This window comes from Myzus persicae, unplaced genomic scaffold, assembly GCF_001856785.1.
Source record: "Myzus persicae strain clone G006 unplaced genomic scaffold, MPER_G0061.0, whole genome shotgun sequence".
Taxonomy (NCBI): Eukaryota; Metazoa; Arthropoda; class Insecta; order Hemiptera; family Aphididae; genus Myzus; species Myzus persicae.
Window position 1 is genome coordinate 2,167 of NW_019100739.1, and position 17,053 is coordinate 19,219.

The following is a 17,053-nucleotide window of genomic DNA, read 5'->3' on the forward strand; positions in this document are numbered from 1 at the left end:
CACTTAGATTAATAGGGTCGTCTTCTTCTTGACTGCTACATTGATCATCGACATTGCTGCTGTGAACTAATGTGTCTGAGAATGCCCTGTTCATTCTTCTGAGACCCTGATTGTAATTTCCTAAAATACCATATTGGAGATCAAGCTATTAATGAGAAAATATGTGCTTATATTATACATAACCACCCTTGATTTTTAAGATTGTAGCACTATTACTGCTCCAAATCTTGTCCCCAGACAAAAAAAAAAAACCACTTCATTGTAAAATCAATACATTGATACAACTCCGTTCAAAATTTAAAATTAAAATCAAAATTTAATACTCACGAACTTCTTTAATCACATTCACTTCATAACCTTTCCACAAAGACCCATAAATAGATGAAACTTTGCTCATTTTATCTATTTTATGGTAATCTTTTTTTTTCGGATATTTGCAATACAATTTGCCTTCCACATAATAGGTCCACGATATTGGTACTAGGTCAATATTTGCTTTACCATATTTGTTGTTTTCCATAAATTTAATTATGAAATGTGTTATATCTTTCTTATAATCCATATCTATAATAACAATTTGTCAGATCAATAAAAAATTATAAAACTGAAAACATAAATTTAACATTTACATAACACAAAAATTTAATTAAAGAACAAAAAAAAAAAAAAACAAATATTTAACAATATAAGGTATTAATATATATTGTAAAACATTATTGACTTAACACTATTTTTAATAGAATAAGTAGTAAATAATAGTAGGTAAGTAACTAAAATAATTTTTGTAAAAGTAATGTTTATGAACTATGAAGAAAAGTAACTACAAAACTGCTATGGCCATTTTCAAAGAAGACACATTTTTTGTGTACATTTTCTAAAGGAATAATTTTTTTCCTTCTTGATAATTTACCCAATTTCATGATCCCCACTTCTGTTGAATTACATGGATATTTGAAAACATCTGAGATAGTACTGAATGTAAACCCATACAAACAAATACTTTCCCGTTTTTTTTTTTATTCTAAATATATTAAAAATTTCACCTGATTTGAGTAAAACAACATTATTGGGTCTAAAATTACTTAATTTAACTCCATTTAAAATAACACTTTTAACATTGTTCTTATTTGAATGTAAAATGTCAGGGTTAACAGTAAGATAATTTTTTTTATGTATAGCATTCTTCTTAGCTGTTAGTGGACATGTTTTCTGTTCAGACATTCTTCTAATCAACTGAGCCAAAGGATTATTTTTTCCAACAATCTGTCGTTTGATTTTACCGAGACAATTTTCAAACGGAAATGCTGAAATTTTAGATAAATTAATTTTTGAGTGTTCCACATCGTCTGCCAAGTGAATTAGGTTGTGATTATTCATCACTTGTGAATCTGTTCCATAATATGAAGGAAGAAGCTCAAAAAACTTCTTCAATAATTGTCTTGCATAGTTGACTTTGGTAGTGCATAGTTCAGGATCACAAAGTATTCTACACGCAACTACTAATAGTAGAAAATGATGATACATATTTTTAGAAAGGCATTTACGTAGCACCAAAGCACCACAGTAATGCAAAAAGAAACGAAACTGTGTTGCCTTCCAGTTACTTAGCGCATCTAATTCAAACTTTTTTCTTTGAAACTCTTTAGGCAAAAATCTAGTAAATATTTTTAAGGTAGAATTTAAAAGAATTTTTTTTGGACGAGAAATTTTGCATCTACGATCAACTCTTTTTGTCCCGAGCAGTTTATGTAATATCCATTTCATTACTCCCAAGTATAGCAAATGCATTGAATCTAAGAATACTGATTTTACAGGGTCAAAGTGTGGTATACTTAATAAAGGTGATCTTTCTCCCAGATGGTGTTCAGCTTGTCGTTGTTTAATAAAACTTTTTTTAGTGCGTCGTTTAGAATTTACACTGGGATATACTCTCCTTTTGTTTTTAGTCTTGCCTTTAATTTCACATCGCTCGCAAGCATAAAAGCCTCCATGACCTTTACACTGCTTAAGAAATGATCTTGCAGGTGTATCACAAGTAAATCCAATAATGTCTACTTTGAATATACGAGTTTCAATCGTCACTCCATTCTGAACCAACATTTTTATTTCTTCAACAAAATCTTCAAAAAACTCATTTACACTTTTTGGTTTAGCATCACCACTGTAAACAGACACAATAAATGGTTTTGATTCGTATTCACTATGTATGATAAGACCCAAAATAGGCCAGAACTGTTCATTTGAATTATTAAACAATGGCAAACCATCCACGTTAAATAATAAACGTATACTGTCATCTAGATATTCATCAGTTATTATTTCTTTCAAACTTTCTTCAACACCAAAGTACACATAAGAGCAGTTAGTGTTCTTTGAACTAATCATAATCTTAATGTTTTTATTTGATTTTGTTTTTAATAAACCAACTGATGATTTTGGTAAGCTATAAAAATGATCAGTCCATAACACCTCTAATAAGCCATCTATTGCTTCAACTGTAAGGTTATTTCTAAACTTCACAGCCCAACCTTGCAATCTGTCAAGGAAAGTAGTGACTGTAGCATTTATATTTTGACTGTCACCTCCTTGACAAGAGGCTCCATCTGAGTTAGATGATTCTTCTAATGACAGAGAAGACACAGAACATTCGTCATAATTTGGTGATTGGTTAGTATTCTCAAAAGAGGAATCGGTCAAGTGATCATCAACATCATCTTTAAAAAATAAATATGTCGAAGAATCTGGATTTTCTATTGGCATATTTGGATATGGTTCAACAATGCCTGATTCATTACTTGATACTACTGATTCTTAAACAGCGGAACGTTTCAATTGGCGATGTTTTTTTACTCTATTATATGAAGACATTTTCTTATTCTTCTTAGCTAATGAATATAATTTTAACCTGATTTATGAAGCACAGTTATTTATTGCATACCTATGACATTTTATAACAGCTGCAACCATCCAATAAAATAAAAAACAAAAAAAAAAAATTCTAATTATTTACATAGGTACATTTTCAAACAATTTCTATTTTTGCTAAGACCTATTTCAATATTAAATAGGTATTATTCATAATTTGGAAGAAAAATATAACAAAATTGATGAAAATATTTTTTTTATTATTAATCGTTAGGTAGGTACTACCCAATCGTTAAAAATATTAAAATGGTTTAGGTAAGTACTTAGTTATTTTCAAATGTTTGGTTAATAATGATACTAAACCTATCACATGAATACTATAGGTATACCTAAGACATCATTTATTTTTTTTTTTTTAACAGTTTTCAACTGAGTATTATTATGTTTATGAACTTTGTTGTTTTTTATTTATTGTTATTAGATGGTACCTAGGTATAATAGTTATGAGAAATTATGAAAGTTACTAACCAAATGTAATATGCTTAAGCAAAATGTATGAGCATAATATAATCTTAATATAATATAGCATGACGTCTAAAAATAATTAAACAATAAAAAACAGAACCAACTTTATATTAACAGAGTGTTCTTCTCCAATTCCATAAATAAATATTTATATACCTACTACATATTTAATATTCATAGTAGGTATATCACCTATTATTATATATTTTTTTTAAATTCAAATTTCATAGAATTAATTAATATTGGTCTCAAATAATAATAATAAGACTGATCAAAAGATTTATTGGCATAGTTAACAGGAAAATCATAATATTTCTTAATTCTCTTTAATTGCATAAGTTTATATAGTGATTGTCTAATTTAACATTTTTAAATAAATGCATAATTACTATTTTTTAGTATAAGTAGGTACCCTGTAATAAATAAATTCCCTGTTGTTTTGATTTATAGATCCTCTAACAGTAGGTACATTTATTTAGACAAATTCTAACAATGTTATTTTGGTTAACTATTATAGTGCATTTAGTTATCACGAAGACCAACCCATACTAATATACTATATTGAAAATTATATTGATAAAGTGCATAGTAAATTATTATTCTCATTGTATATTTTTGTACAATATAATTAACTTTGAGTAACTTGTAAGTTATGAAGCGAAGCTTCCCTAATAAGTTGTTAATATGTCAATTTCAGCTTAAATTGATATCAAATATCTATTACTCCTAAGTATCGAATTCTTTCACTTTATTAATAATTGTACATGGGGCCCTATTCTTGAATCGAAGTGATAATTTATCACGTGTGATATTCTTTAATTATCACATGAAAATTGAAATTATCGTTTTTTGATATTCTTGAATGAATTATTGATAATTTAATTTGATAATTAAAACGATAAATTATCCCTACCTATTTCACTGGTGAAATTGATTATCACTGTTACCTATTATTTGAGTTGTATATACTTGTATTATTATTTTCTATTCTATCACCCATTTTCTTGGTCGTTATTGACTTTTTAGTGTAATTTATCGTGATCTCGTTACTTACTCGTGATTTTTTTTATAATTGATATAAAAATCTACAAGAGTATGGATGAGTTTTATATAGCTGCATTAGAAAACTTAGAACGGCAAGAAAATGCAGTAAATTACCGAAAGCTTAGTCACAGTGAACGATTTGATGCTTTTTTATTACCAGATTATATTTTTATAAACAATTATAGACTGACAAAAGATTTAGTAAGATATGTCATAAACATATTAACTCCTCATATGACAGAAGCAACAAGGACATCTGCCTTAAATATACAGACTAAAGTAAGTACTTACTTAAATAATGATCCCTATAAATATTATTGTTATTTATTAGTTTATTTCATATTAGGTATTCATAGCTTTGAATTTCTTTGCAACTGGTTCCTACCAACTTCCCGTTGGGAACAGTAATTTAGCGATTGTTTCCCAGCCAACTGTTTCAAGAGCGATAGATGAAGTAGTTAATGCTTTGAATCAACCAGAAATTTTCAAATATTGGGTAAAATACCCATCAACATTAATAGAACTACGACAAACAAGAGAAAAGTAAAATAAATAGATTCATATATTTTAAGACATGATAGGTATATTTTAGAAAATATATTTCAATGGTTTATTATAGATTTAATACAAAATACAATTTTCCTGGAATAGTGGGAATTATAGATTGTACACATATTGGAATATTTCCTCCCAAAACCGATGATCCTGTTTATCCTGAGTACATTTATGTAAATAGGAAGAACTATCATAGCATAAATGTTCAGCTAGTAAGAATATAGATTAACAATATTATATTATTTTAAATTTAAAGATACTACTATAAGTAGTATTTTATAATCTATGACAACTTTTTTTTAAAGGTCTGTGATTCCGACATGAAAATAATAAATGTTTCAGCATTATTTCCTGGGAGTGTAAATGATGCTTATATATGGAACAACTCTCTACTTGAACCTACACTCAGGAGAATATATAATCATAATCCTGAAGGATTTTATCTTTTAGGTATGTCCTTAAATTAATATTCCATTTCAATATTAACTATTGAGTGTTATTTTTAACACCACAATTTGCTTCAAACTACACATTTGTCATATTGTACTGCACTTGTTTGCTCTAAAATATTCTCTAGGCAACACATCTTATTTGCATTTAATTAGCCTAAAAGAAATTAATATGTTTTCAGGAGATTCCGGCTATCCTTTGAGGCCTTGGCTAATGACGCCCTTAATGCAATATCAACCAAATACTCCTGAAGAAAGATACAATCGTAGATTCAAACATGTTAGAAGCTTGATTGAAAGATGTATTGGTCTTTTGAAAATGCGTTTTCGGCATGTTAATATTATCATTATTATACATTTATTTATTTATATTTATTAAAACTTCTAAATATTTAAAAATAGGTGCTTGTTGAAACACAGAATACTACATTATTCTCCAGTTAAAGCTTGTAAAATAGTAAATGCTTGCACTGTTTTACACAATATATGTATTGAGAATAATGTACAATTTCAAAATGATGAAGATGGTAATGTGGAAGAAATTGACTTAGGAATATTTGGAGTCGATGACAATGAAAGACAAGATATACAAGGCTTAAATGAAGATTTAGTAGCTGGTAGAAGGATGCAGCACCGTGTTATAAGATACTTTGCTTAGAAATATACCTAATTTCAATTACCTATATTGTATTAAATATGTATGCACAACTTTAAAAAAAATATAAGATCAATAAATACTTATGACATAAACATATATTAATATATTTATTTGTATTACCTATACTACAGTCTTTTGTATCTAATATATATATAAAATAAAAACATAAAACAAAACAATAGGTATGAAAAGACATCATAAAATACTAATTAATAATAATAAAAAAAGTGAATTTTATATAGTAGGAATGTATAAGCCCACTAATAAATACATAATAATATCGTATTGACTTGTAGTTTGATATAGGTAAGATAACAACTCTTTTGTAGAATATATAATTAAATAAAAAAATAAAACAAAACAATAAGTATGAAAACCCTTAATGAAATAGTAAAAAGTGAATTATACATAGTAGGAATATATGAGCCAACTAATAAATACATAATAATATCTTATTGACTTATAGTTTGATATAGGTAAGATAACAGTCTTTTGTAGAATATATAATAAAATAAAAAAATAAAACAAAACAATAGGTATGAAAAGACTTCATAAAATACTAATTAATAATAATAAAAAAAGTATGATTTAGATTAAAAAATGAGCAGTAATAGAAGCAATACTTTTCAAATCACCCTGAATTTGTTCTAAGACGGAAGTTTGTTTTTCATATGAGAATACTTGTCTAGATAATAGTTCGGTCTGTTTTTCAAGTAAAGAAAGTTTTTTATCATAATATCTTTTCTTTATTAACAGTTTTTCTCTTCCTATATCTGCCAATTTTTCAGTAGCAGTTACACTCTTTTGCAATCTTATAGCTGCATTAGACCGATGTTTTTGGAATTTTTTTGAATGTTTTTCAGTTAAAACAGAAGTTGAGATATTATCGATTTTATTGACGGAATTATCAAGGTCTTTTAAATCTAGAAAATATTATAATATCTGTATGTAACAAATTATTTTCCAATACTATTTTTAGTTGTTTTATTATTACCTAATTTGTTTTCTTTGTTAAATGGTAGTATTAAAGAGTGATTAATATCTTCAACTACTTCATCTGTTTCAAAATGTTGGGTATCAAGAACTATTTCATCACCCTCTAAAAAATATATTAAAAGGGCCTTATATTAAAAGTGAACTACAGATTTTGATAATGTCAAAGAATAAAATGAAATAGTATTATAATAATTAACTACATATTTGTTGATTTAAATTTATCCACATCTAAAACTATAGGTAGATTTCTATCGTTTAAACCGAGGTTTAAACTATTTAAGATTTGACTAAAACCTCTGTAGTCCATCACAGGACTTATGCAAAAAAAATAGACAAGTATCATCAGAATATATGACCATCAATATTGACATCACAGATTTCATTAATAGGTATATATAATAAAAAATAATTGTACACATAATACTACCTTGTGGTGTTAGGAATAAATTACTAATATTAGAATACCTAACTATAGAACTTATAGGTAGGTAATTGTATAATATTATAAATTATAATACATTTATGGGTTTATAATATAAGTACCTACCCACCTATAATTTAATTTGTTGCAATATCTACCTAAGTAATGTTAAATAATTAATAAATTATGTACGGTTAGCTAATACCAATTTTATCATATATTATATATATATCCTATATTTTGCTCAAACAATATTGAATACCTATTTCAATTGTCTCCCCGGTTAGTCTCTAATTACCTACCTACTTAACCAAATGTATTTAGTATTTACCACGAGATTATCTGTTAAGCATTACTACTACTACTACCTACTACCTATAATATTTTTAGTAAAAACAATAGGTACTTACCGAAAATGTCTAAGAGATGCAATTATAAACAAAAAATTATAATTAAATTTGATTGAAGTAGGTATGTAAGTAGTTAATACTTAATAGTCACACTTTCACAGTTTCAACTTTCAAGTAACACGGTCCACGGTCGCAATGTCGCATTGGTTTGGCACTGTCGTCTGTCACTCACAAGACTGTTTATAGAAACCATGTGATAGTGTGAGATATAATGGAGCGGCGGCGGTCGTTCACAATAGCTTTGTTCGTTTTAAAATCTTGGTGTTAACACTATGGTGTAGAAGTGTTGTGTATGGTGTGTGGTGCGCCGATTCAAAACAAACGTTTCAGGTGTGGAAAAGTCAGCTGATTGATAAAGATAGTAAATAAATAAATGATAACGATTTTTTTTAAATTTTCAAAATTCCAATTTAGAATTTAGTTGTATTTATTCATTAACTGATTTACTTGATAGATTTAAAATTATGGATGATATTTATCTGCAGTTGTTTGATTCGTCTTCAGACGAAGATGTTTTAGAATCCGTTTGTAATGCACGTAAAGTTCCTGCAGCTGTTTATTGTGCTGCTGATGATGAAGGTAGATAATTTAAAATATAATATTCATCAGTGATTACCAAAATAAATCATTTATATTATTATTTAATTATATATTTTTGGCTATACTCAGACTTGTTTGGGGCTAGTTTTAATATTATTTCTTATTTGGTAGACTGGTAGACGTGGAAGATTATTTAGCTTACTTCATTAATTTTGTTAAATCACTTACCGAGTCTACTACTAATAGAGTGTCTAATTTTTACCTCTTTGTATGATGTAGATGATCTGGAAGATATTGTTAATATTGTACATCCTGTGATAAATGGGATTCAAAGGATTGATCGTGTAAAAATAATAAACTATTTAGAAATTCTCAAATTACAGTGACAAAGATTTCATCATGCATTTTAGGCTTACTAGATCTGTTGCCAAAGACCTTATTTGTCGATTTGAGTTAACACATTTTTACAACAATTTGAAAGGTTTGATTGATCTGTACATTTTGCTCAATAAATAGTTCTCCCATTGTTTCATGGTTGTTCATTAATTTTTATTTTTACATAACTACTTCACAGAACCTGCAGGTCGATTACCGTTTACTCCAGAGAAACATATTCTCACATTTTTATGGTTTGTTGGTCATCAAAGTTCTAGTTATAGAGATGTTGCTGATCGCTTTGGAATAACTATAAGTGGACTATTTGATGTTATAACGCGTGTTGCTGATTTTCTAATGTCATTATCACCTACTATAATTAAACATCCAAATGCAGAAGACAAACAACAAACAGCAGAACACTTTTATCAAACTAAAAAGTTCCCCAATGTAATTGGTAAGCAGTTAATATTATAACTATATAAGTGGTTGTTTAGATTCTCATATTTAAAAAAATAACTCTAATCAATTATGGTATTATATTTATTTTTGTTTTACTTCACAGGAGCCATTGATGGAACACATATACGAATTGATAGACCAGAAGTGGACCCAGATTCATATATCAATCGTAAACAATATTGTTCAATTCAGATGCAAGCACTTGTAAATGAAAAAAAAAAGTTTTTAGATGTATTTATTGGGTATCCAGGCTCAGTACATGATGCTAGAGTATTTAAGGAGTCATCATTGTTTTAGTCCTTGCCAGAATTATGTACAGGTAAATTTTATTATATTGATTATTGTTGCATTATTTTATTCAATATCTGTAAAAATGTCAAATATTAAAATTACACATAATAATTTATATATTATATTACTTATGTTGATTGCAGGTGATTATTATATTTTGGCTGATAGTGCATATCCGTTGCGCAAGGAAGTCATGGTACCATACAAAGATAATGGACACCTCACAAGAAATCAAAAAGAATTCAATAGAAAACTTAGTTCTTGTAGAATTGTTGTAGAACATGCATTTGGTGAACTTAAGCAAAGATTTCGACAACTATATTTTCTTAAATTACGAAAAGTTGAAAGAATCGTTAAAGTAATTCATTCTTGTTGTGTATTGCATAACTTAACTAGTTCTCATGAATTAGTAATGTTTGAAGATCCTCCCCAAGAAGATTTTATACCATTGACAACTGAAAATGAAGGAGATGGTTTTAATATTGAAGTTGTATATAATGATCGATATGTTAAACTTTTAAGAGATGATTTGTGTGCTAACATTTCTAACCATACATGAATACTTATTATGAAAAACACAAAACTGATTTTGAATAATAATAAAAAAGAGAATCCTTTTTTAAATACAAAAAAAAAAATAATAATACATTTACATAGGATAATACTTAATAACTGAACAGTTTTTATAATGTTTAATAAAAATAAAAACAATTGAGCCTCTTGTCAATACAAATAATTATTAATGTAAGAACATTTAGATATGAAAACTTAACAAAATAATAAAGCAACATTTTTTAAAACTTAATATAAATATAAGGAAAAATAGTTAAATATTTTAATAGCAATAAAACAATTAAGTTTCTATATAAATAGCTGTTGTGTTAACATTTCTAACCAAGCATAATTACTTATATATAAAAATAACAAAACTAATACATTAATATTATTGAATGTTTTAACAATCAGTCTTTTCTTATTTTAATATTTTAAATAATAAAAAAAAAGAGAATCCTTTTTCAAATACAACAAAAAATAACAATACATTTATAACATATAACATTACTTGTTCAGAAATAATTTCATCATATCAAGCTTTTCTTGTTTCATTTTTAATATATTTTGACGAAATATTTCTGCCTTTTCTGAGTCGTCATCATATTTTGCAAGTAATTTATTTTCAAAAGTAGAACGTTCAGTGTGTCTAGTTAATATTGTACTTTTCAATTCTTCTAATGTTTTATTACAAATTTGTAAGCCATTGGCAGTAGTTATAGTCTTCTGTCTCTTGTTACAGTTTTCACTATTAGTACTAGAACACGGAGAAGGAAAAGAGGTGGAGTCATTTAATTCTTCGCTATCTGGTACATTTAATATGTCCCTAAAATAAAAAAATTACAAATAATTAATTATAAAAATTGGTACTATTATATTACTGACATTACCTATCACAAGTATTGGTTTTTAATATATTAATTCCCATATTATCACTAGTTACAGTGGGATTAATGTTATGACGTTTCCCAAGTATAGTTTCCAATTCACTATTATTATGCAAAAAAATATATAAAATATAATTATACATATTACACTTATTACTAAAATGTCTATTTGTTTGTTTTGTAATAATTATTATCAACAAATATTTAATTAAATGAATGAAAAGTTGCAACATATCCATTATTAGATAAGTATTAAAGTAATGTTAAAAGACTATTATTTAAATATATTACAAAACTGATGAATTTATAAAAATAATAATACATACTCTTCATATGCACATATTTTTCTGCTATTCCCAGTTTGCTTGTTATGGTGCTTTGAATCAACATAGTTTCTTTTTAAGGTTTTAAATCGATTTTCAACTTGTTCTATATCAACACCATAACCTTTTGCTTGTAATTCCATTGTAATTTTTTCCCACATTTTTTTAAATGTTTTTATCTTTCTTTCCATTACCATTGGACGATATGTTTGATATAGCTCTAATAATAGTTTTGTGACAGAATTAGTCCACACATATGGGGTTTTTTTTCTTTTCTCACCTTTGTCAAAGGATAATTCATTTAGTTCATCATTCTGTTTGAGTAAAAATAATAAACTTCACTTAATTAATATTTAAAAAAATAATATAATGGGTTGTATTCATTTTACAATTAATTTTAGAGACATATTTACTTTTGTTTCAATTTCATTAGTTCTTGGAATGGTTTTAACTATAGATGTGGTTTTAGTCGTTTTAGTACTAATAAAGTAAATATCATCACCGTTTTGGTACTGTAAAGTGTCAGCTTCCCAGTCTATGACATCCAATGAAATAGTAAACATAGTTCCATCTATATTAAAAAATATTGATTAACTTTAATAATTTACTTGTTTGACTATTATTTAAATTAGTTTTTTTACAAATCATTTATACTTACCATCACATTTGCATACTACTGAACCGTCATCATCTAAAACAACACTACCTTCATTGGTACGGCATATCACACTGTTAAATACTTTCATTATACAATTTAAATAGTACTACTATTATTCTATATACTATTTATTCTGTAAATTTGGTTTTAAATTTTAAATTATTATTCTAAACAATCTAAACTAATTAGTAATTATAAACTAATTAGTAATTACGGAATTTCGTAATTTCAGCAAGTGATAAGAAAATTTATTTATGATAACATGGCTCCACACCTAAAATCCAATACGACACTTGCACTTTAGTTGGTGTGGATAGTGTACACACCAAACCCACACTATTTTAAAACAAACAGTGTGTGCGCCAGGGTTGCCACACTTTCAAATCGAATACTCGTATCAAAAAATTTAAATACTCGTACATGTCATATAAATTCTCGTACATGATAATATCATGTATAATACACACAGATATATAAAAGATATATATATATTGTTTTATATATCTGTGATAATACATGATAATACTATATTGTGATATCATTATCAATAATATCAGTGTCTAATCATCAAGATATAGCATAAATCTAAGACCGTGGCATAAAATGAGGAAAAAATGATAGTCCTTATCAAGATGGTTCTAAATGCAATAAATGTTTTTGCTCAAAACGAATATGGTGTATTGTGTAATTAACTGATCAATTTACTTAGGATGGTTTGCAAGTTTTAATAAACTAGTAACTACAGTTTAAGATACATTATAGTCAATAAAATCGTATATTGAAGGTGATAGTTAAACACACAATAAAATACAGTCAATTACCTATAGGTATTAAATAATAATGTCTTCTGTGATGTCATTAGCAACATTGGTATCAGAAGATGTGTACAGTGTATTGTGTGCCATTTTTTGGTACATACATTTAGTAGGTTCAAAGTTGACACAATTTAAACCAGATTCTCTACCACCTTTAATGCATTGCTTAGTATGTAGTAGACCACCAACGGTTTCAGTAAGCAGTCGGGATCTCAATTTGGTTTTTATGCAGTTGACACTTGAAAAAATGCGTTCACAATCTGCATTAGAATGAGGCAAGCTAATAATGTTCAGTGCAAAGTCACAAAGTTCTGTGAAACATTCTGCTTCGTTATCTAAACCTTTTTCCTTAATCTTCCACCTGTTATAAAAACATAAAATTTTTAACTTCAAGTACTAAGTAACATGTTTAAAGTACAATATACCAAAAAACATCAATTTCTTTTTCGTCCTCAATATTCTCTGGTAGTTGTGCAATACTTAATGGCAATCGCCTCCACTGATCATCAATTAATTGAATTTTTTTAACATCATTTGTTGGAACTATACAAGGCAGTAACTTAATTAATGGGACCAGGGAAGTTCCCTTGACACTCTCCCTAAAGCTCATTGATAACGCATTACTTTGTTTGAGAACCTGGAGTTTGGAAAGAATTGGATCTGCCATGTTATATCTTTTCTTCAATTATATTGTTGATGTTTGTAGAAATTTACGACATCTGAAACAGGTATAAGTTTAAACATTCTTATTATTTTATTTTATTTTTGTAGTATCTAAAGTATTCCTATAAAAATATTGATTTAACCTGTCAAAAAATTCTTTTCTCCTAGCTGATTGTGCAACAATACATGGATCATCAATATGTTCTATAACTTGAGCACCAAGATATAACTGTCTATCGGTTAATAACTTTTCTCCGTTTTTTGGATTAATTTGATCCAATGGTGTTTGCATTACATAATCTCTTTTTAAAAAGCATAAAAGAATATCTTGGTATAAACAAAATTATTTTATCATGCAAGTCGGTAATGACTACTTGTTGGGTTTGAAAATATTGATTGAATCTGCAAGTCATAAATAATTAATACATTTGTACCTACCATCAATAATAATATTAATTGATTATTAATTTCAATATAGTGTATATATAGAATATATATTTAATATACCTTGTAAATTTAGGAAGTGCCCAATCTAAAAAGTAATAATATAATTTTACAAATGGATCGTGAAGGGCAAGATAAATATGTTCTGATGATATTAAGCGATCACTAAGATATGTTTCGTTGAAGTATAACTTTAGAGCATCCCACTGCTCTAGTAATCGTTCAACAACAGAATTCAACGAAAACCATCTAGTTTGAGAAGGATGTAATATCTTATGGGGCTTAAGGTTCAAATATGTTTGAAACATTTGTAGGTTACATTGTATTTTTGAACTTGACTTTAAAAAGTTATAAATGTTTCTTGCCATGTCTTCACAAGACCTTGGAAGTTCTTTGCATGCTTCACTCGCACATAAATGTGCGGAATGACATACACATGTAATCACGTAAATGCCTTACATAATTCAAGTAAATAAAAAAATATAAATAAATAATTTTTTAATATGTAATAAATTTAATTTACCTGGGCAGTTGATTTTAAATCGTGATGCAACAGAATTATTTTCGCCCATCATCACGTTGCATCCATCCAAATCCAATCCAAATCCAATTATATTATTTTTTGATATATCAAATGATATCAAGGAATTTATTAAGCCATTATATAAGTGTTCAGCAGTGGCATTTCCTGGATTAGATGAATCATATATTTTATGCAAATCCCAAAAAACACTTTCAACGTGACCAGATTTCTCATCAAAATATCTATAAACACATTAAGTAAATTTGTTACAATATTAAATAAGTGAATAAACATCATAGTCAAATTTTATATTTATATGACATAACTTGGGTGAAATAATACACTAGTAAATATTTAATTTCTGAAGTACCTATCTATTATATGAATTAACTATAAACTAAATACATTTAATAAACAATAACCAACCTTATAACAACACATGCAGTTTTAACTGTCCCAATATCTGTTGATTCGTCGGTAAGAACACTAAATTTAGTTTTCCTTAGTGTCACAGCTAATGATTCTTTGTGTGACAATCCTATCACATTTTTAATTATAGCTGTTGATTTTGTTCTTTTCATTGCTAAATTTTTAGCAATAATTGAGTCAGGAAAACATTCTTTGAGCATTTCTGTTAGATGGTCTGTGGCTAAGAACGATATATTATGTTCCGCCACAAATGATGCTATTTTAATTTCTGCTCTTGACACTTGCAGCTTTAAATCGGAACTTATGTTTTTTGTAAAGAATGTCGAAATTGATTTTTGGGTCTTGGTACCAGAAGTTAAGGAAGCTAATAAACTTTTGTGTTTCTTACCGTTGCCGTGCCCTCTTATGTTTGTTAATTCCGCCACGAATTGTACGTTACAATATTTGCATCTAGCTTTATGAACGTCATTCTTATCAGGTAAAAGCCAATCTCTTAGTTCGTCATCTTTACACCATTCTAGACGGAATTTTTGACTGCGGTGTTTACGAGAATTTCTTGCCTGGACAATAGTATCCAAATCATCCATGTCTTCATTACCTCGTTTTGATTGACTTGATGATGACGCCATAATTTATAATGATATAATAACTCACAGAAAACACGTAACTACCTCAATTTAATAACAATTGATATCGAAAATGTTACAGAGACACTGTCACGGCAGACACGCTGAGGTCAGAGACACACACTAAATTAAATTATTATAACTACAGTAACAGTACACACTAACAAGTAACTAGTAACAATAACTGAATAACAATAACAACTTATTAATAAAACACGTTCAAAACCATTTTTTTTTCAATAACTAAGGAAAACCTCATTTGGTTTATTTTTAGATATGTATTTTCTGCCATGATAATATAAATGAACCATCAGTTGATCAGTTGTCACTTTATCAATATATTTATTTATCATGAGCATGAGCCACGGACTAAGATTTTAGTCAATATAGATCTGTATAGATGTATAGTCTGTATAATGATATAAAAATATTTTTTTTTTTGTAGAATTTGTTTATTTGTTTTTTTTTTCGAGAAATATCATTTTACCCGTATAAATTTTCGAAATACATTCATAATTAATTAATTCTCCTACAAAAGTGTACGAGAATAAATTCGTCCTCGTACCTCGTACAATGTCTACGAATTAACGTACGAGTACGAGAATTCTCGTACCAATGGCAACCCTGGTGTGCGCTGACACTTTTTCAAAACAAACGCTTCAGTGTACACTATTACTGAAAAAGTGTACACTTTTTGTCAAAACGAACAAAGCTAATGATTAACGACTCGTTGTTCGTGGGTATAGCCGTTATAGGGTTTTCCCAACTGATAAATCGTAATCAAATAACAAAATGATGTTTATTTACCAGCTATACGATAATAATATATTATTACTGTAAAAATATTATATTATACCTAATATTTTATTATATAAGGTCTATTATTAATACTTATTACTAGAGATTAGACTGCGATATGATTGATTGATTGATTGATTGTATTGTATTATTATTGTGACTTGTTTTATACACTTTAAAATGATTAAATATATGTACTACAAACATCTTCAACTTTCAAGGAAGTGGGTGAAAGCTTTGAGACTGTTCTATGTTATAGAAACGATTATAATAACATTTTTCATGATCATAGACCACTGGGCAGCGGGTACTGTCCCACTAACTTAAATACAAAATACAAATCATACAATTTTTAACGAGAAATATAATGCTTATCATTTATAATACAACCATTGATTTTAGAATAATTTATTATGAATAACAATAATATCTACACTTACCGACATTTGATAAAAAATCTACTTCACTTGACTTCAAATGCAGTTATAAATTGATTGGTTTTGATGAAATAGGTGTACTTTTCAGATTTTGCCGTATACACACAAAAATATTTAAATAAACAGTCACTACAGTAAAATATAATATAATATTATATGCACAATTTAACCAATACGGCAACATAATTTGCAAGTTATAGTATGTGCATTAATTTTTCCGACATCGATTTCGACTTTAAATAATATCAAAAGTCAACACTTAATATAAATAATACTTACCGGAGAGGTATGAATAATTAGTCCAATA

General features: G+C 27.5%; 4 protein-coding genes and 2 pseudogenes across 4 annotated transcripts in view; 2 read left to right on the top strand and 4 right to left on the bottom strand.

Annotated features, from left to right (window-relative positions):
- Nucleotides 1-562, bottom strand: part of LOC111042754 — a 2,645-nt gene extending 2,083 nt beyond the window's left edge. Inside the window, exons 1-2 of the mRNA XM_022327458.1 lie at nt 328-562; nt 4-120 (exon numbers count right to left, since the gene is read on the bottom strand). Coding sequence (XP_022183150.1) covers nt 4-120; nt 328-562 — 352 coding nt within the window. The remainder of the gene's footprint in view (nt 1-3; nt 121-327) is intronic.
- Nucleotides 563-4,170: 3,608 nt separating this feature from the next.
- LOC111042760 (putative nuclease HARBI1) lies at nt 4,171-6,164 on the top strand. Its single transcript, XM_022327463.1, has 6 exons — nt 4,171-4,713; nt 4,781-4,977; nt 5,054-5,201; nt 5,295-5,439; nt 5,621-5,768; nt 5,841-6,164. Exons 1-6 carry the CDS (start codon nt 4,486-4,488, stop codon nt 6,094-6,096), a joined length of 1,122 nt encoding a protein of 373 aa, XP_022183155.1. The 5' UTR covers nt 4,171-4,485; the 3' UTR covers nt 6,097-6,164.
- A 2,223-nt stretch (nt 6,165-8,387) lies between these two features.
- Nucleotides 8,388-10,150, top strand: LOC111042755 (annotated as a pseudogene).
- A 500-nt stretch (nt 10,151-10,650) lies between these two features.
- LOC111042756 lies at nt 10,651-11,661 on the bottom strand. The gene is made up of 3 exons (XM_022327459.1): nt 11,357-11,661; nt 11,034-11,132; nt 10,651-10,969 (listed from the first exon to the last, which is right to left on the bottom strand). Exons 1-3 carry the CDS (start codon nt 11,548-11,550, stop codon nt 10,651-10,653), a joined length of 612 nt encoding a protein of 203 aa, XP_022183151.1. The 5' UTR covers nt 11,551-11,661.
- Nucleotides 11,662-12,756: 1,095 nt separating this feature from the next.
- On the bottom strand, nt 12,757-14,517 carry LOC111042761 (annotated as a pseudogene).
- A 346-nt stretch (nt 14,518-14,863) lies between these two features.
- On the bottom strand, nt 14,864-15,514 carry LOC111042757. The gene has a single exon (XM_022327461.1). It carries the CDS (start codon nt 15,512-15,514, stop codon nt 14,864-14,866), a length of 651 nt encoding a protein of 216 aa, XP_022183153.1.
- Between the last annotated feature and the right edge of the window lie 1,539 nt (nt 15,515-17,053).